This window comes from Lipophrys pholis (assembly GCF_963383615.2).
Source record: "Lipophrys pholis genome assembly, chromosome: 4".
Taxonomy (NCBI): Eukaryota; Metazoa; Chordata; class Actinopteri; order Blenniiformes; family Blenniidae; genus Lipophrys; species Lipophrys pholis.
Genome location: NC_137637.1, coordinates 32,686,682 through 32,708,206, shown reverse-complemented (window position 1 = coordinate 32,708,206; position 21,525 = coordinate 32,686,682). Strand labels below are relative to the sequence as shown.

The 21,525-nt window shown below is 44.0% G+C and overlaps 2 protein-coding genes across 7 annotated transcripts in view; one reads left to right on the top strand and one right to left on the bottom strand.

The window, feature by feature from the left end:
• Positions 1 to 355: 355 nt before the first annotated feature.
• Positions 356 to 20,643, bottom strand: rbpjl (recombination signal binding protein for immunoglobulin kappa J region-like; the record flags this gene model as incomplete). Its single annotated transcript, XM_080461905.1, has 12 exons — positions 20,588 to 20,643; positions 14,999 to 15,149; positions 10,897 to 11,031; positions 10,465 to 10,535; positions 10,272 to 10,387; positions 8,883 to 9,057; positions 6,661 to 6,798; positions 5,101 to 5,213; positions 3,503 to 3,643; positions 3,212 to 3,367; positions 2,317 to 2,420; positions 356 to 662 (listed from the first exon to the last, which is right to left on the bottom strand). Exons 1-12 carry the CDS (start codon positions 20,622 to 20,624, stop codon positions 356 to 358), a joined length of 1,644 nt encoding a protein of 547 aa, XP_080318031.1. The 5' UTR covers positions 20,625 to 20,643.
• The window catches only part of matn4 (matrilin 4), a 32,684-nt gene continuing 25,737 nt past the window's right edge, over positions 14,579 to 21,525 (top strand). For 4 of the 6 annotated variants that reach the window (XM_080461903.1, XM_080461901.1, XM_080461899.1 and 1 more), the window contains exon 1: positions 14,792 to 15,051. The gene's annotated coding sequence lies outside the window, so the exon portion shown is untranslated. Of the gene's footprint in view, positions 15,052 to 21,525 lie in introns of all 6 variants that reach the window. The other 2 variants (XM_080461900.1, XM_080461898.1) reach the window with 2 other exon arrangements.

The window sequence follows — 21,525 nt, the reverse complement described above, 5'->3', positions numbered from 1 at the left end:
CAGCTTGATGGTTGAGCTCCGGAACTCTGGATCCATGTGTGGAAGGTTCAAGCTGCTCTTCCATTGGAGCTGGAGGTCGTCTGGTTCTGGTGCTAAAATGACAACATCGTCGGCAAAAAGTAGAAATGCTTTCACCTTGACGATGCCTCCTTATCCCAGCTGCACCTCCACATCCTGCACATTAAACCACAGAGGAACACCTGGAACAAGTCCGACTTCAGGTCAATGACCTGCAGCACCTCCAGCGAGATATCTAAAGTCACGAACTTCGCTCTCCAGCCCAGTGAGGGAGACGTTCTGGGTTTGTCATTCGACCCTTCTGGGCTACGAACCTGGACTGGACTCCTCGCTCCGGTTAACTCTGCATGAAGAGGTGAAAGTTCGCCCTGGTGAACTCCTGATGGATGGTTTCTAACAGGACGTCTTCCTCCGGTCCTCTGTCCGCCCCTCCCTCCCTCCGTCCTCCCCCGGAACCCCCCCGGATCGACGGCGGCGGCGGCGGCTGGAGCTCGGGGGTGTAGGTGAAGCTGAAGGTGGTGCGGTAGATGAGGCCGTCCAGTCGGAGCAGCGCCAGGGGGACGGTGACGGAGCGGCGCAGGCAGCGCCAGCCGTCGCCGAAGGCGGAGACGTCGGGGACGACACAGACCAGCGATTTGGGCGACCTGGAGAGGCAAAATATAAAACAGAAGAACGTTTCCACATTCCTAAAGTCTGTTTTCACCTTTTGGCCGGTACACACACCGGCAGTAAATATTCACAGTTTTTTTTTTTTTAACTTCCACACACGTTCCCACAACAACACTTCCCTAATGCTTCCCACAGTATCGCCGGCTGTGGCTCGGTGGTCGTCTCTCAATCGGAAGGTTGAAAGTTCTCAGAACTCCAAACTGCTCCCATTGGATGGATTTAGCATCTTGCAGGGCAGCTGCCTCTATTTGTGTGTGTGAACGGGTGAATGTGGTTCACGGTGAAACGCGCTTTGGGATCTGCTCTCGTGGTTGAAAAGCCATTTACACCCTTATTCAACATAATATCATTCTGACGTCCTCATCTGTCCATACAAATGTCCCTGTACTCACCACTGTCAACAAAACTACCAATAGCACCTACTACTGGCCCAACATCAGAACTACATCATTTTCAACATTTCTGCCATTTCCAGCGTTTTGTGACGCAAAACCTTCCTGAAACAAAACTGCAAAATCAATGTCTTTTTACTTAAAATGACGTTGTGTGAACGAGACCTCAGTTAAACCTAAGTTTTTGTGAATTGTGACTAATTGCATTTTGTTTTCATATTAATGATTCTGTCATTTAGAATTTGTAGAGCATGAATGCTTTTACACAATCTGTAAATGAAGGCTAAATCTGAAGCGTATTGCTCAGCGTTAACACAAATCGTATTTTACAGACACAGAGTGATGTAGTGCGCTTCATCTAAAATCTAAAATGTTCTCAAGTTCAGCTGTTGCCCTTTTACAGATGTAACGACGTTATAATGTACATAATGTCCCCGTGCGTTCAGCTCACACTGGAGCAGGACTGTAATAAAAGGTGTTTCTAACATTTAGGACACCAAAAGGAAACAAGTCTGTGGTGTTTTATTAAAATTCCTGGAGAAATAAGTGCTTTCCAAATGTGGGTCAAACGGAATCTAATTGAGGTTAAACTTGCTGCGTGACATAATATCTGCTGTTGAGGTGCCACTTTGTATATTTCTGTGAAAAGGCAGTAAAGCGTTCATATTTAGGTCAGGTTTTATGAGCAGCCAGCCTCTCTGTTCCTGCCAGTCCGACTCAGACGGGACTAAAACACACACCTGGAGTCTCCCTGCTCCGCCAACAAACAGCATGACAAGCTCATAAATACAGTGAGAAAACACTGACACCTGTAATCCAAACAAAACAATAAAAGTTTGACTTTCTTGAAGGTCGTGAGTCATGGTTCTCCCACACTTTCAAAGAATCAGACGAACCCAGAAAACAAACTAATAAAATGATCCAGACATCTGCAGGTGAGGCTGCAACCCCAAGCTGCATGTTCGGCCTGCGTTCAGTTCTGCACTTTGTGTTTCTGGGTCAGTTTGTACACAAAATGTTCACTGTGACAAATATTCAGTTTATGAAGACGACGTCGTGTGTTAGAAGTAGAGACCGAGTCACAGCCGCCCTGAGCATCAAGTGGGTACTTCATGAAGGCTCAGGGCAAAATACAATTGAATAAGAGTAATATTTTGATGAAAATACTATTATGAAAGTAACTAAATGACATTATATCGATATCTAGATCTAGATCTAGATCTAGATATAGACTCACTTGAACATGGTCTCGGCCTCGTTGTTTCCGAACCAGACTTTGAGGTGAGGACTGAAGTTTTCCCCGTGGATCTCCAGCATGGCGACGTGTCCTCCACCGTTCACCTGCAGGATGAGAGCAGCAGCTTCAGAGGGGGTGGCTGGTGCTGCTGCAGGTCCAGAGCCTGTTGAGGGAAATCAGGACCTTCCTGGACAGTATCATATCTCCCCCGGTGACAAAGCTTTGAGACCTGCAGGTATCAGAAATACAATAAATCCACCTGCTGCTTCTAACTGACCGGCTTAAGGTGAAAGTTTCTTTAAAGCTCGGTTATCTCTAACAAAATAATATTAGTGTCAAAACAACTCCTGTGTATTCTGAAGTGATGGGAGGAACAATGGCAGGTTATCGGATGGTTTTCTCATGAGATGCTTTACAGGTACAATTTCAGGATGTACCAGTACTTCTTGTTACTATATTTTGAGGTTATCATGCAATGACCTTACCAATCCGCTTAAAAAAAAAAAACCCTGACTTATTCAGAATATGATCTTTTAAGCATTCTAATGTCTGATTTGTGGTTTATTTTCAGAGTATAAATGAAACTTATTTAGGGACGACTGTAGAGGAAAACTGAGAATTGAATACTTTCGCCACTAAACACACAACAATGGCATTACTTCAAACATGCACACTGTACCTTTAAAGAACTTAACGGAGTCCAGACGACAGACTGGCATGCCAATAAAACCCTAAGGGCAGGCTGCGGGGTGACTAAAGGCTGTATAATCCGTGGAGTAAAACTCTATTCATCAATGAATTTTAAAAAAGGCCATTTTCTTCATGTGAGCTCCACGGGGAGTCTCATTAAAAAAAGCTGAGTGAAGACAGTGGAAAGTTTTTTTTACAAGCCTACCTCTAACCCGGTGATAACAGGGAACGGGCTGACGGGCGTCTGGACGCAGGCCAGGCCCAGGTTGAAGGTGAACTCCACTGCTTCCACCCCGATGATGGTCCAGCAGGACCCGTCGTTCAGCACCACCCTGCTGGGGTCCCTGACGCTGGACAAGGCCTGCAGGGACGAAGGCATGGACGAGTAAAGAGTTACTAAAAGGTTTAGTGGGCTCATCGCTCTTTAGTTTAATCGTAACTGGAAACGATGCTTCGGGGAGACGGACTAGAGTAATGCTATGGAGGACGTCCAAACCTGGTACTGTATGATGGTGTCATTGGACAGACATAAGTAGGCCAGAGGGTTGTCTCTGAACTGGAAGGCACACTTGTGGAGCTGAGAAACGGGCTCGTCCACATCCAAGATGGCGTGCTGCTTGTTGACCTTCCGGATCACCTGAAGACATCGAAACCTTTTAGATGTTTGAGGACCTTCTTTTTCTAAACAGTCATGGAGGACTGGAGTCTTTTCAAACAGGACTCATTTGGGAAGTTCAGGGAACATTGACCCATGCTGCCCGGAGGCCCCCACCAGACCAGAGACCGCCACGAAGGTCCGGCCACAGGCCCGATCCCAGGGGGACACCCACAGCACAGTCAGCAGCCAAAGACGCCCAAATCCCACTGCGTCCAGAAGGGTAGACCAGACCCCGCCGCCATGACTCAGGATGCCGCCGGGAGACCCGTACAGGAAGCCCTAACATACATCGGTTCACATCTGGAGGTTCTCCGACCCCCCGCGGTGTCCAGCTGCCCCTAACATCCACACTATAGAGCATCTTCCTCAGCCGCTTCCATTATCACAGCTGCCTGGACGAAGCTGACGAAGACACCTACTGTGCTGACAAATGAAAAAAGAAGAAGAACCACCACACATGAGCCAGGTGGTCTGCAGGTTCACATCCCGAAGTCCACTCACTCGCACACAGAATAATTTAATGCTCTATTCTCATATTTAAGTCTGCTGATCCAGCTCCACGCTTCGGACCACCGTCCCTGAACGCCCACCGCAACCCGAAGCTCAGAGCCGAGTGGCTCATCAGGCCTGGAAAAGCAGCAGGCCTCAGCTACACAAACACAGCGAGGGGCAGCGAGAGGCTCCCCCCCCCCCCCCCCCCTCACCAGCCGGGGTATTATGACAGCAGTTTGAGGGGTGCAGAGGTGCAGGAGAAAGGCTCTGATCAGCGAAACGTGGAGGCAGCAGGTCCGTCTAAGTAGAACTGGCGGAGGGTGATGAGAGGAGCCCTGACAGGTGGTTATGTAACATGTGGTTCTGTACGGCCACATCTGCAGGACAGACGGGAACCGAGCCGCCATCACACACCCTGCGGTGCCGCCATCGGGAGGACAAACTGCAAACTTCTGAGCTTCTGCTGCTGTATTCTCCTCGCGCTTTCTTGGTCTCCCTCAAGGACTCTTCATCAGGGTGTGTGTTTACAGTCACGGGGATTTAAGCACAGATTCTCCGTAAATTAGCAGGATTTCCCCCCAAATTTGTGTTGTTTTTGTTTTAATTTCCTGAGCTGTGAGACAACGAGCCGATGTGAGGACCGCGTGCTCGTCATTTCAGGGTTTTCCTCCTCTGTCTTCTCACTTCCTGCCAGTTGATGCAGACACGAGGAGATCTGAGTAGAATTAGTGGACAAACTGATGAAAAATTGAGTGAAGAGAAACTGGAGGAGGAGGAGCCTCGTTAATCTGAACTCAGCTGCTCCCAACATCCAGACTCTAGAGCATCTTCCTCCCACTGACTGATGTTACTTCAGCTGAAATGCAGATTATATAGCAAATAAACCTAAAAACAAAGTTTCTCAGTTACTTTGAAAATAAAATCTGTGTGTGTGTGTGTGTTACCATGGGTGGCAGAGCGACTCCAGACTCAGTACACACTAACTGGACCACACAGCCGTAACAAATGAAGCCTTCGCTCAGCACGAAGCCGCCCTGGTCGGGACGCTGATCCTCCACTGCACACACACACACACACACACACACACACACACACACACACACACACACACACACACACACACACACACACACACACACACACACACACACACACACACACACACACACACACACACACACACACACACACACACACACACACACACACACACACACAGGTCAAACATGTGGAGTTGCACTGTTGTTTCATACCCTTACTAAAACTTGCTGGTTACCATGGAGACGGAGACGCTTTCCCTGCATCAGTGTACTGAAGGAGGAGGATATGCTCTTATTCTCTGTAAGGTGACCCTGGGTGACCTTAAGGGCACCTCCAAATTAAATGTATAATAAGAATAAGAATAAGAATAAGAATAAGAATAAGAATAAGAATAAGAATAAGAATAAGAATAAGAATAAGAATAAGAAGAATATATTATTATTATTATGTTAATAATTTATCATTATTATTAATATTGTAAAACATGGAAAAACTGAAAACAGCAAATAGGTCAAGTATTCTTATTATTCTTTTTCTTATTATTCTTATTATTGTAACTAACTATGAAGGAGACAAGCGAGTCTAACAAAATGGGATGATTTGGTAGAAAGTTATTCATATTTCATGAGGACATACAGGACTCCAATGACTACTAAAAAGATTAACAGAGGGCAACTTTTCATAAAATACATCTACAACATGACTTAAGCGCCTTCATGCATTTCAGTTTTACCAAAAACAAACACAGTTCAGCTTAAAAAGCACAATTATAAGTTCAGATGTGTTTAGAGTGAAATCACTACTACTGTATATTGGGGTTTCTTGAGTGTTCTCTACTGCCTGTTTAAAAGCAGAATATTTTTGAGAAGATGGTGGCCGACTCCAGGCAGCGAGGGGTTAAACGGTGACAGTACGGAGAAAGATGCTGATGGATGGAAGACTGTGGTTTGGGTTTGGAGCCGGGAGGTCCACACACGCCGAGCTCCATGCTGTACAAATAACCTGACGGAGCTTCAGACGGGTCCTCCACACACACACACACACACACACACACACACACACACACACACACACACACACACACACACACACACACACCTGGGGGGGAAACACTGCTGAATATTCACTCACACAGGCACCGTATTTATGCAGGGTGGCCTGGTGGTGAGAGAGGAGCTGTGTGTGCGTGTGTGTGTGTGTGTGTGTGTGTGTGTGTGTGTGTGTGTGTGTGTGTGTGTGCGTGTGTGTGTGTGTGTGTGTGTGTGTGTATGGAGGTATCTCTGTCTGAGGCTCAAGATTTCCTTCCATGACTGTATTTTTTTATTTATTTTTTTTGCCAGGTACAGTGAAGTACTTACTTCCCCCATGAATTCTGGTTTTATATATACTTTCACCTTATACCTTAAATATGCATTTATGTGAGGTATTCGGACTTGTTTTCCACCAATCTGCGCCTGGTTTACCCATGGTGATGGTGAAGGCCGTCCACTGCCTGGCGCTGGCGACGAAGGCTCCTCCCTCCACCGACAGGTAACGAGTGCTGACCGTCTGAGAGCGCAGACGGTTGAACAGAGCCACTCTGGAGCAGGACGAGATACACACTGAAACACACAAACACACGCACACACAGTGAAAACACAGTAAAAACACACCAGGAGGGACAGTGGTGGGGGGGGGGGGGGGGGGGTTGTAACATTTTTGACATTTCTGTAAATATGGAAAACTTGTCCAAAGCTAAAGGCTTTAAAATCCAATAATAACTGGTTACATGCTTTTTAATGGTCGTAACAGGAAGTACATTGTTTAGGAGGGAAACAGCCACGGGGCTCAAAATGTAACATTACTACATGAAAATTACAAGAAATAACTTGATAGTATCATGTAATTATAGAGCATCTTCCTCTTAATGACTGATGTAACGTCAGGTGAGCTGAATGAGCGACTGACATAAAGACTAATTCACTCCTGTGTTGTTGTAGAGTGAATCTAACTGCACTCTTCGTCATATTTCTATTTATTTTGTGTCTGTCTGACATGTTTCTCACCGCTCTCTGTGTCTCTACCTGTTTTTCTGACCTGCGTTACTCGTCTCTCGCTCTCCTCACCAATCGTTCTTTTCCTTACGGAAGTTTGTGTTTAGCTTTTGTTTGTTTTGACTACTAACTCTGGGGTCTGCTTGTTTTCTCTGTTGACTTTTGCTCTGTTTGTCCGGATTTGCACCGTGGCCCCTCTTTTATTTTGGAGCCTTTCAGCCCGGCTTTGTCTCAAGTAAAGTACAAAGACGTATGTGGAGCCGGAATGAAAGTTACTGGAGGACTTTTGTACAATTTTTACAATTATGAATCTAATTACCTTTACCATTGGGCCACAATGTGTCCAAGTACTTCCACTGCGAGTATACATTTGATTTATTGGTATTATTCTACGACAAGAGGTAAATATGTTTCTCTAAACAAGAATTTTTACATTAAATTCAATTTTATTTATATAATGTGAAATATAACAGTCACCTCAATGCATTTATAGAGAGAAAAATCAACTTATGAAACCCACAATGCTCACATTTTTTGTGTTTTTTTGCCTTTAAATGGATTTTGTAATACTGTAAATACAGGATAAAATTATAATTAAATAAAAATAAGTTATGGAGTTTCATAGAAATGATTCATTTGTGTCAATCACATTATGGAAACCTTTTAAATCTATTTCAACAAGTTCAGAGCTTTAAGTAATCACAGTTTTTCTGCAGATGTGAGGAGCAGATTACTTTTTGAAAGTAATCTGAGTAAAACCCGCCGTCACCTGAGCCGGGCGCGACGTCTCCCCTAGGTGTGAGTGTGACTTTTAATGGTGAAGTGAACTAAGCGGTGACCTGCAGTGACCTCTCCGCTCAGAGGGTCGTGACATGTAGGAACCAGCCGTCACTCATCCGGCTGACGACTCCGAGGAGTTTTAGGACCGAAGCGTAAAATTCACTCTCCGTTCTTAGAAGAAACATTTTCAGGAATTTTCAGCTTTGAAGCAGAAGTGTTACGAGGACGAGCAGTGGAAACACACTCTGTCCACTTCAAACCTTTTTTCGATTTAAAACTGAAACCATCTGCCGTCAGTGATCTGATCTGTTAAAATTATTGAAAAAAAAAATAAATAAAAAAAAAATTATATATATATATATATATATATATTTGGTTAATTCTATCTTCAGGCCCTATTTTCACGTGAACCTGCCAAACTTTCATGCACAAGTAGGCAAAAACAATCAAACAACCTCAAGCACCCACTAGTGGCCAAGCATGAAACTACATCATTTTTAATTGTTTCTGCCATTTCTGTGTAAATGGACTTCATTTTCTAAATGTTCTGGAGAAAATGATAAAATAATGAAATGATCATATTAATGAGATTTCCAGTAGGGATAGAGAGATTCACCCTCCTCTGGTGTACTTGATTACTTTTACTTCAGGCTACGATACAATTTACTTCCACTGCATAGTTCCTTAACGCTACTTCACCAGTTTTTATCGTCTTACATTAAATTTTTTTGCTTTAATCCGACATCACCATCAAACAGATACTAATAACTCAATCTAAAACACACTGCAGGTACTTTTAAAGTGTGTTTTTGAATGTAATTGAAATGAAGTTGTCATGGTGACATTGCATCGTGTGTGACAGAGCGGCTCACGGTCGGCGTTCTTCATGGACTGCCTCTTCTGGGACGGTTTGGAGATGACTTTGATCATCCTGCTCTGGAACGAACCCACTTCCTGTCTGTTCCCCAGGAAGAGTCGCAGCAGCAGGCAGAAGTGTTTCCTCTTGTCCTGGTCGGAGATGAACAGCGACTTGGCACAAGCAAACAGCTGCAGGGACGAGAGGAGAGGAGAGGGACAGAGCGGATCAGGATGACGGAAGGTGTTTCTGTTTCCTCTCGCTGAGCCGGAGGCCAAAGAACACACGGCGAGTGTTTCCAGCGCCGCAGCTCCTCTGACTGTTTGTACAACCGACAAAGGCCTGTAATAAAAGATCGGACGCTTTGGTCTGGGTAAACACAGACAGAGAGCAACAGACAACAGACTGAAGGTCTGAGCTCAGAATCTCATCAGGGAAAGTAAAAAACAACAACAACAGCACCCACTAGTGGCCCAACATGAAAACTGCATTTTTTTTGCATTTCTGCTGTTTCCGAGTAAACCGTCACCGGATTCTAAAAACGAAGCGTTTTGTCTTGAAACATGTAAACGGGTCCGTAAAGCAACTTGGAGTTCAATAAATGACCAATAACAAGTTTTAATTTGTTTTTATTGTTCTTATTTTTATGGCACTTTAAAGCCAAAGTTGAGACTTTTGCATAAACATTTTGCCTTTAGTGTCGATGTATGAATGACAATAAAGCTCTATCTATCTATTTATTCCATTTTTGTGTTGAATATTCTATTTTATTTGATGTTTAGCACCAGCTTCACCTTTCTTTTGTCTTTTTAGCAATTTTCACTAATATCTGATGTCTTTAAAATTCCATTAAGAATTCCCTTTTTTTTATGTTTTACTCTATTTCTTTTTCTATTCAGTTTTACTACATTCAAATTTGATATTATCTCTTAGTTGACCTTCGAATGATTTATTGGTTGGAACTTCAGGAGTCTAAGACGTCCTACCTGCTCCACCACCGGAGCCACAGTCGTCAGAATAACATGATAATCTGAGTCACCATCATGAAGATTTAAACAAATTTGAGAGGGTTAGTGTAAACAGACGCTACGGCGTGCAAGAGCATCAAGTTATCAACAAAGCTGGATTGACGTGAGAGAAACAGAACATTGCTGGTCGGATGGATGAACTCTCCTATCAAATAGTTTCTTTGATCAAAAATGTTGGAAAAACACAATAAAGTCTCCAAACTTCAGAGACAAAAACACGTGTGCAGGTGGAGCCACGTCGCCACTCGTCACTCGCCACTGAACACCTGCCGGCTTCGGAGGAATTCGGGGGATAATTCAGAGTAAAGTTCAGAAAATTGGAGGCGTCTGTCATTGCAGGAGTTTGAGTGACGGAGGAGGAGAGAAGCTCCACTCACGCTGGAATTTGGCTGCTCGTCGAACACCAGTTTGAAAGTGTCCGTCTGCGACTGGCTGGAGCTGTCCAGACACATGTAGCCACACACCTGATACACCGAGTCTCCGTAGCCGGCCGCTGGGGGACGGAGGACAAGGACCAGGTTTAGGATTCATACGTTTATATTAAAGTTCACAAAACGTTTGTTTCTTCACCTTTCAAATGGTTCTGCATGACTCTCCATCCATGGCCGCTGATGTAAACACACGGAGGAGGGCAGAAGAACCTGCCGGTGACACACAACAGGGGAACTAATCCATCAATCTTCTGGTTTGTTCAATTTCTTCTGTAAAATGGGATCTTTAGGTGTAGAATACTCTTTCTGAACAAGATGAATTCTTCACTGTTTAGCTGTAAATAGATGGTGAGTCCAAGGGACGGAAAATTAGGAGGAAGATGCTCTATAATCTGGAAGTCAGAGGATGAAGCTGCTCTATAATCTGGATGTCAGAGGGAGGAAGATGCTCTATAATATGTACGTATGTTAGTGGAAGAAGATGCTCTATAATCTGGATGTCAGAGGATGAAGCTGCTCTATAATCTGGATGTTAGAGGGAGGAAGATGCTCTATAATCTGATGTTCGCACCTTTTCTCGTTGCCGTAGGACTTCTGAGCGACCTTGGCGTGCAGGATGAGGACGGTCTGGTCTGCGTGGGGTTCACTTCCTGGTTCCCTGGCGGTTCCCTGAACCTGACAGTCCTGAAAACCTGCATCCAGCCTCCTGAGTGGGGAACAGAGCTGTCAGTCACCTGATCGCCGCTCTGATTATGTAACGACAAGCCGGACGCAGAGCTACGACCCCGGGGGCCCGGAGACGGGAATCTAACTTGTAATGAAGTCTGAGGAAGGACAGCGAGAAACAACATGACTGTTAATACAACGATCTGCGGGAGTGAGAGAGTGTTGATGTTTTTTACTGGACGTGGTTTCAGGGGTACTGCTGCATTTTATAACCACAGAGATTAGGATGTACAGGATCTGATACAAAACACAATAACACACATAACTGATTTAACAGAGACATGGTGGTAACATCCATCCATCCATCCATACATCCATCCATCCATCCATGCATCCATCCATTATTGTCCGTCCGTCCGTCCGTCCATCTGTCATTCCATCCATCCATCCATCCATTCATCCATCCATCTATCCATCCATCCATCCATCCATCCATCCATCCATCCATCCATCCATCCATTACTGTCTGTCCGTCCGTCCGTCCGTCCATTCATCCATGCATCCATCCATTATTGTCCGTCCGTCTATCCGTCATTCCATCCATCCCTCCATCCATCCATCCATCCATCCATTACTGTCTGTCCGTCCGTCCATCCGTCCGTCCGTCCATCCATCCATCCATCCATCCATCCATTACTGTCTGTCCGTCCGTCCGTCCGTCCATCCGTCCGTCCATCCATCCATCCATCCATCCATCCATCCATCCATCCGTCCATCCGTCCATCCGTCCATCCGTCCATCCGTCCGTCCGTCCGTCCATCCGTCCATCCATCCATCCACAGAGTTTTGGAGTTTTCCATATGAAGGTGTAAAGTTGCTTTACACACTTAATCTCACACAAACTTCCATCTGTATGAAATCAAGCGGTGGTTTTCTCAGTGTTTCTACGTACTTGCAGAAGTCACATGATCTGTTATGTCATCCGTGACCTCACACATGCTGTCACACGTATGGAGGTCAGAGCAGAGCGGTCTTTATTAGAGGGGGGAAGTCGACCCGCTCAGCTGGAGACGAAGTGTTTTCATCTCTGGAGGAGATCCCTGAGACACCTCAGCACACAGCTCAGAGTTCAATGTGTGTGTGTGTGTGTGTATGTGTGTGTGTGTGTGTGTGTGTGTCATGTGTGGTCAGTCACCAGGGTGCCAGCAGTCGTCTAAATTAGACCTTCCCCTCCTCAGAGGTCTAAGGTCAGTGTGTTAGCAGTTCAAACCTTCTGGTATTTCACGGGGGGAACACAGACTGGACTGAGGAGGAGGAGGAGGAGGAAGAAGAGGAGGAAGAGGAGGAGGAGAAGTGCACTTTCACCTCCAAAAAAGTACATCTTCTTCTCCAGAAGCTGCTCTGCTCGCAGGGAGTTATAATAACTACTATTTGGTTTGGTAGTGAGTGCGACTCAACAGGTGTGACGCTCGTAAATACTCATGAAAGAAAAGCTGCTTGATCGCTGCCTGAAAACAAAGTACTCCCTCACGCTGGAACATTGTGTTTCTACCTTAATGACAAGTTACAGTAATGGGATTACACCAGAGGGACAGGGAGTACTGGAACTTTGTGCTCAAGTACAAGTACTGTCACAATGAATATACTCTTTTTAAAACCTATTAGTTACTTTTAAAAGCAGGCAGTGGATTAAATATAAATCTTAATCCACTGGCCTCTATAAAGTATAATTATTCAGGGTGGTTTGAAGTTTTTAATTACATTTATACTCACAACAGAAACCTGCAGTCTACTGTGAATGACTGTTAAACCATTTACATTTGCACATTTAAAGGTTGAGTCTTTTTAACAGATACTTTGAGTAGTTTCAAAAGATAACTAAATGTTTACTTTTACTTAAGTACTTTTTTTTTTTTTTGCAATAGTACACTTTCCTTGCAATCAAGTTCCGATAAACAACAGGAGTTGTAATTGTGTACAAAATGTGTGTCCTCTTTCCAGCTCTGGAAAAATAAACCAAAGCAAAACATGCAACTTATTATATTTTCCAGTAAATACTTTTCCAAACATCTAATCTAATCATTGGGAGTAATCTGTTACCGGCACAACTGTTGTAAAATCGTAACCTCGTAATTCGCCCACTTCACTCTGTAGTAACTTATATTGTTGAAGAGTAGTACTTCAACAATATAAGTTACTACAGAGTGAATGAATGTTCACATCTTTGTGTCTTTATGTTTGAAGTCAATAATTAAGAATTAATTCTGCTTTTATGTAGATTATTTCACATCTTGTGGGTTTGATAGATTTTGTCCATGAAAAAAGTACGTTTTGGTTTTTTTTCTGGGCTGACTTTCAGCAAATATCATTACACGCAGGTCTAACACACAGAGGGAATTCTCACAGTCTTTGTAGAGTCGCCAGCTCCTCAAACAAGCTGTTACTGCACCAAATACCTCCATTGCCATGGTGAAGCATGGCGGAGGCAGCATCATGCACTGAGCTTCCCAGGTTGCCGTTTTTAAACACGAATTGTTGAGTGTAAATGTCTCTGTATGGAATCCTGACTTCACACATGTGGGACCAGAGTCACCACCAGGACTCGCCTGCTGGATCTGGAGGATCAAGTGGATTAGAAAGTGCCGGTAAATCTTGTGCACCTAGAGAGTTGAACCAGTTTGGCAGATTGCATTTCATTTGTCTTCACACTTGCTGGGTTTAGGTTACAGAATGAAAAAAAAGGTTTGTCCAGCTTGGTAATTGTTGTTGCCTCCATCTGATCAGACACATGTAGAGTCGCCGCCCTCACAGGTCGACAGGTTCACCGAGCAATTTCTGCTGCATGAGGTCTGTTTTACCAACCGGCTCCACCAAACTCCACCAGCATGGATTAACCTTTAATACTTAATCATCATTTGAACTAAACTAACTAAACTATTCATACATAGTTTAAATTCCTTTTTCCATATTTTCCCATCTTGGTTGTGCAACCTGTGGCTCTGGAGCCACATTTGGCTCTTTGCCCCCCTGGGCTCCATGAACTTTTCACAAAATTATACCTAAATAAAAATTTGTTTGCTATTTTAATGTTATTCATGCAAAAATGGGCTAAAAAGGACTTTTCAAAATTAGGGGGAAAACCCCCCAAACTAATAAACTGCTTAAAAAAAAGAGTCAAAATGGTTAAAACAGGTAAAATAAAATAAAAACGGTCTAAAAGAAGGTTGAGAAATCTAGAATCAGGTATAAAAACAGCTTTAGCACCCTAAATTGTAATTGAAAGTTCTAAATGCAGCAAAATACAAAGTTTATGTTCATATGTCAAAACTATATATGGGACTTTATACACTGTGTTAGTCTTATTTTAAAGGTTAAACGTGTTATGAGGCTCCAGTTAAACTTGATTTGGTGGAAAAGAAACGTCTCTTTTAGTCATCAAGGTTGTTAGAAATGAACAGTGTGTCGGTAGTAAACAGGAGTTAGATGAGACAGTAACAGGACTGACATGGACTCAGTGAGACAGGAACTTCAGTAACTGTAACTGCCAGTGTGGAGGTAATATAGTAACATGTAATTCTCAGTTCTTGGAAACGGTGATGGGTTGTTGAGAAGAAGCTGGAGCCTCTTGGCTGAAGCCCCTGCTGTGCGTCACGGCGCGCGCCGTGCGCTCCGCCGCACCAAACTCTCCAAACTCTCCCCCTTGTTCATGTTACAAAGACATGGGGGTGGGGTCTCCTCTGCAAATACTTCTCCTCCCGGCGTTTTAATGCTTCCCTCCATCCCTCCACCACCTCATTCCACCGAGAGAAGGTCACGGAGCGACCGAGACGAGCCGCGATCCCTCCGTCCTCAACGCATTTTCACGTCCAAGCGCTCATTCCTCACAGGCCGGCGAGGCTGCAGCGGCTGGTATAACCTCCAGAGGAACCCCGTCTTCACCCCTCCTGCCCCGGGACGCCGTGTGTGACACCGTGTGTGTTTGGGACGTGTCTTTGCGGAGGTCCTACCTGCCCCAGCCGCCGCTCCTCGGTGCGTCGTGTCCAGACAGCAGCGTGCCCAGGTGAGTGAGCGGGTTCCCGGGGTCGGGGGACAGAGGAGGAGGGGGGTACAGCAGAGAGGGGTCCGGCAGGAGGAAGCCTGGAGGGGGCATCTGTGCTCCTGTGACGGAGAAGTGTCAGGCTAATTTTAGAAACACAAATAAACTCATATGAACACATGTGACCATTATTAATGGACGAACTACTGCAGAATGAGTTTGACTGTGCAGCAGAGCGGCTGTATGAAGAGCAGTTATCACAAACTATTAAGACACATTTAGAAGAAATTATTAGTTGAACAACATTACCTGATTGATTCGTCTTCCATTGGACAAAGATATAAAGAAATACATATAAAGAAATTACACACCAACACATTCAGAACAAACTTAAAGAAACACTTTGAACTTTGCTCGTCAAAATGTGAATATTTGCTTCTTGTCTTGGTTTTTAAATGTTTCATGAAGCTGTTCAGCTCTTTAGTGCACATCTCACCTCAGCCTAGGGAAATAGTCAATGCATGCAATCTAACAAGTAATTAAGTAAGTAAACATTGAGGATACAATCTGTATATTGATAGAAATCTTTAAAAATCGTAATTTTTTTGCAGCTTTTTTTGCATTTATATGTTTATTTGTTGGTCAAAAGAGGTTGAGACTCGTGAAAACTTTAGTGATACAGCTTTAATAAGATTTTTATTGTGCTGCTGTGAGTGTCTGAACTATGAAATGTGGTGAAACCATAGTGGGAAGCAGACAGAATGAAATGTCTGAGACGTTAATGCTGATGTGAACAGAGAGAGGGTGAATGTGTGAGCGGCTGAGTGAATGAGTGAGAGTGGAAAGAGAAGTGAGGAAAACTTTGGGCTCACACTGGTTGACTGGAGGTGAAGCTCAGTGCAGGACACACACACACACACACACACACACACACACACACACACACACACACACACACTGGGACCTGCTTTCACATATACTATTTACATTATGGAGGCAGTTTTAATCTCATCCAGGTCATAAACTTTAACATAATTAATTTGCAGTTCTACTTTTTTTTTTTTCACACAAAGAAGGTCACAAACTGCTGAATACAGTTTGCAGGAAAACTTTATATTGTATATATATTATATATATAAATATATATATATAATCCCATATGCTCCTTGCAGTGAGACGTATGTCATGTCATTGTTGGGAGGACTGATTTAATAAAACTCCTCCTTACTGAAGAGAAGTTTGGTGAAATAGTAACTGCTGATACAGCAGGTTCAGATGACGCTAAAACTCACTAGTCCTGAGGAGGACAGTGAGAAACTGTCCTGCTCCAGATGTTTTCGACAAAATGAAGGAGGTAGAACGAGGATACTGAAACTTTACTAACTTTAATTGCATTTCTAATTTAAAAAAAAAAAGTGACTATTGATGTGAATGTGAATTACACTGTAAAATCTTTAAGGTCAGAAGGACTGAGTTTGCTCAGACAGGAAAACAAGAGTTTAGTGAAACAGTAACTATGAAGGAGAGACTGCAGCTCTGCGACAAAAGTAAGAAGCACGTTAACTTCAGTAATTTAACTACCTTCATAAATTGCTAAACTCGTTGTAATAATCCCACCTTGCTGCTGAAAGTGTGACGTAACGTCACACAGGGATTCATTGTCCGACTGGATCTGCAGGATCTGCAGGCCACAGTCTGTCTTTATGAGCGAGGCCTCGGTGGATTTACAGTGCAGACAGATAATCTAACAGTGCGACTCAGTCCGAGCTGCAGGAAGTCCGTCAGAACAGTACCGGCCTCAGTCGCAGCGCGAACAGTAGCAGAGGCAACATCTGGATCCAATCTGCAGCCAACAAGAAGCGCAGTGTCTCCGTGTGCTGGAGCTCCAGCTGTCACTCACGTCCCACTGCAGCTCCAGACCCAGCGCAGACCCACTGCACCGATCTGCCCCACCTTAGTGGATCAATCTGCCCCACCTTAGTGGATCAATCTGCCCCACCTCAGTGCACTGTTCTGCCCGGCTCTCATACAGCAGATGAACATGTGGTCTCCATTTCTCTTTAATCTCTAAACCACAGAGTTTTATTGCTTTCATCTCGTGTGAATCCAGCCTGTCAATCACACCGTCGCTGTGTGTGTAACTCGTTCTTCTCCACCTACCCGACTCCACCTCGTCTCTCCTTCTCCACCACGTCTCTCCTTCTCCACCATGTCTCTCCTTCTCCACCTCGTCTCACCTTCTCCACCACGTCTCTCCTCCACCACGTCTCTCCTTCTCGACCTTGTCTCTTCTCCACCTCATCTCTTCTCCACCTCGTCTCTCCTTCTCCACCATGTCTCTCCTTCTCCACCTCGTCTCACCTTCTCCACCACGTCTCTCCTCCACCACGTCTCTCCTTCTCGACCTTGTCTCTTCTCCACCTCATCTCTTCTCCACCTCATCTCTTCTCCACCTCGTCTCTCCTTCTCCACCATGTCTCTCCTTCTCCACCACGTCTCTTCTCCACCACATCTCTCCTTCTCCACCACGTCTCAGGCATCCACCTGCTGCTTTAATCTCGGTTTTCCTCTCAAATGCACGCATACTTCTCCTCAGCATAACGTCTATTGTATATAAGATCCAAGAAAGAAAAAAAAACCTGTCAGGAAGCAGAGAAATGAAGCTTTGTGTCCACAGACAAGTCGTCTCAGTGACCTTCAGGCCTTCTGCAGTACCAGAGTCAAACTCACATTACTAACAAGACCTTTTCAGAACAAAAGCACACAGTGACACTAAAGACCCCACAGATACTCAAAGTTCAACCATTCCTGGAAAAAGGAGCAAAACATCTCACTTATTGATTCTTTTTAACGAGTAAATCCAGGCAGCCTGGATTTAACTGGAGTCCTGAGAGGATTGAACATGTTCAGTGACGTTTAGATGCTCAACTGGTGGAAGTTTGTGGAAAATGTGGTGGAACGTAAAAGAATCCACATGTTAGTTCACACTTAACTGTTTCCTCGCGTCGACTCGTCCAAACCGCAGAGTTTGAACTGGAGCTCGCGTCCAAATGATGCAGCTCGTAAACCAAACCTTGTCTCTGAGTCCAACACAACCTCAGCTGCGAGCAGACGACGGGACGAGAGCCGGACTCAGCAGAGCTGCTGTGATTGCAGGACTTCACTTTACAATGTGTTAAATGGCTCCAAACACACAATACAGGCCAGGACGGTGGAAACAAGCGTGTTTCTGTTCCCAAAATAAAAGCTTCTCTTTAACCTTGAGGTTTTGTCCTGAAGGTAACGTGGGTCCACCTCATGCAGCTCGTTGTGTGGACGACTTGAGCGACTGAAAGCCTCTGAGCTCAACTGGTCAAGAGGAAAACTCTTAAAGTGTTTTTATGTCCGTTTTGGTGAAAATGTGGCGGCAATGTCATGCGACAGTAATGGAGCAGTAAAAAAAAATAAAGAAATATATAAAGTTACGAGTTACTTGGCAACATCAATGCAGAGCTTTTTTCTCAGGTCTTGTTGACACGACTTTGTTTTTAAGTGAAAACCAACAACTTTCATTGTGTTTTCAGTTTCTGTTTACAGTGAAGCTCAGAGAAATACAACCCTAACCCTAACCACTAAAGGTGGAGCTTTTATTTTTATTTTTATTTTTATTGTGGTCAGCCTGAGGCCATGTTTACACGTACCTGGGTATTTAAAAAAAAAAAAAACGGTGATATTTCTCTGTGTTTTGGGCCGAGTATTTACACATAAACGCAGCTACGAGTCACAACAATTCCTGAAAACTCCGGCCACAGCGGAGGTTTAGAAAATCTCTCTCTGTTTGGATCTAAAGGGGGGAGGCGGTGATTTATTAAACAATTCGTGACCCGTGTTTTTTTTCTCCAGAATTCTGATTGGCTATCGTGGCTTCATGCTTCTTGTTACACTGCCCCCTACAGGTTTGACTGCTCATAGCAGCTCTGAACCAGGTGGGTCTGCAGGTCTGTGTCAATGAAGATTTATTTTTTTAGACATAGAGGGGGACATATCCGTTTTGGTGTAAATTTGGTCTCAGGTAAATTTATGAACAATATTTGAGAGGAATAGGTCTTTTGTGTACGTTGAAAAAACTTTATATATTTTAATTCCATTTGGAAAACATGAAAGCAAAAGCAAGTGTTGCGTTTCTATTTTTTGTTCACTGTAAATTGTAAACTAGAGCTATTATTTATTTATTTATTTATGCATTGATTGAGTGATTTATCTGGTGTGAAGTGAGTGGATTCATAGAACTGGAGCCATTAAAGAGGAGATTAAAGCGGATTAAACAGAATCTACACGTCACTTTAATCAGGTCAGGTGAAGACGGTTGTTAATGAAACCTTCTTTCCACTGACTGGTTTACCTCTGACACACACACACACACACACACACACACACACACACACACACACACACACACACACACACACACACACACACACACACACACACACACACACACAGTCAGAAATCTTCCTCCACAGGGTCAAATATCTGTCAGCTGTCACTGAGGCTCAACCGCAGGGTCACGACCCCGGGAGGTCGTGGGATGGCTGTCACTGGTCGGATGATTAGTCACACAGGAGAAGGGAAATGAGATGTAATTTTGGTAAAAGATTACTCTTTTATGAGTTTATAAGAACGAGGAGGAGGAGGAGGAGGAGGAGGAACTGGAAAAGTACGTCAAACAATGAAAAAGCGTGCGTTATAGTAAAAGTGAAAGGATCTGAGGGTCTCTGCCGGCGCTGCTTCACACTGGAGGACAACTTCACTGCCTCAAAATGTGTTTTCACAAAAGTAAATACTGCATAATGATTAAAGATTGAAAAGCGTAGGTGGAGATCCTTGAATTTATTTTCAGATGCTTAATTGAAACAAACCAACCAATATTGTCACTTTCTTCTGGACAGACACTTCAGTCACATCAGTTTTTGATCGCTGGTAGAAATAGCTTTTTAGAATTTAAAAAAAATTATTTTATGCTTCTTTTTCTACTGCAATGCTTTTTACCCCCGTGGGAGGCTTTTTCTTTTCACATATCATCAGCTTTGTTTACAAGTCATATTCTCCTGACAGACACCGTAACAACAATCCAACTCCATCGTTAATGTTTATAGCGTATTTTTTCTCTGCTTGCATATGTGTGTGTGGTTTTATTATGAAAACAACCAACAGCGCCCACTCCTGGCCCAATGGGTAAACTACATTGTTTTCAGCATGGCGTCGTCTCCGTGTAAGGGACATCATTTTCAAAATGACGTGAAACTTTTTTGAATGAAAACGCAAAAAAAAATTATGTTTTTCACATGAAACACTGTCAAGGCGTCTGAATAGAAAAGTTACCACATTGCAGGCTGTAAAAATTTTACTGTGAATATTTTTGGAGTATTTTTTAAGTAATAGCAAACTCCACTTGCCATACCACTGTGGACCACCAGGGGGCCGCAGGCCACAATTTGGTAATCACAGGACTAAGTACCTGTCCAGGTGTGACCTGCTCTTTGTGTAATGTCAGCTGGAAGAGGTTGTCTCATCCACTCACCTTTCCCGACCTCCTCTCCGAGGTGCAGCTCCTCCATGGTGGGCGTGGCCTCTGAGTTCAGGTGTTCCTCAGGGTCATGCTCGCTCTGCTCCCACAACACATTTTAACTTCAGTCCAGCGTTCCCTGTCAAATAGCTCTTTGTACATGACGGTGCCGTGAGCCTTGCTGGATAAATAAATACAACCGTTTCCCTCCACTTCACCACGGAGTGAAGGTGGAATAAGACAATGGCTCCAGTGTGACGTAATGAGCTCAGGCAGCTGTCAGGAAACCTGGAATTGGCTTTGTGTCACAGGGTGATGGTCTGTTGAAGATGTTTGCATGTTGTTGGATAGACTATCTGTGTACATTGATCCTAAATAAAGTTAACAGACAAATCAGAGCCACATTGGAGGAAACACTTTGTTTTAGACAACAAATTACTTCCGTGACTGTTTCAGCAAACGCAACAATCCTGAACTAATCAAGACCTCATGAACTTCTGCTTCTTTACCGTTTAACAAAACCTGTTTTATGAACTGAGTCACCCTGAGTGTAAACTGTCATCAGCCATGTCTGCAGGTATAATCTCCTCAGTGGAATCCTCCGTTACTTTACTGAGTATTGTTTCTTATGGTCGCCACTCATCAGTGATCCTGAATTAAGTAAGTCCAGCAAACATCCAGATTATAGAGCATCTTCCTTCACTAACATCCAGGATATAGAGCATCCTCCTCCACTAACATCCAGGATATAGAGCATCTTCCCCCTCTAACATCCAGATTATAGAGCATCCTCCTCCACCAACATCCTGATTATAGAGCATCTTCCTCCACCAACATCCAGATTATAGAGCATCTTCCTCCACCAACATCCAGATTATAGAGCATCTTCCTCCACTAACATCCAGATTATAGCGCATCTTCCTCCTCTAACATCCAGATTATAGAGCATCTTC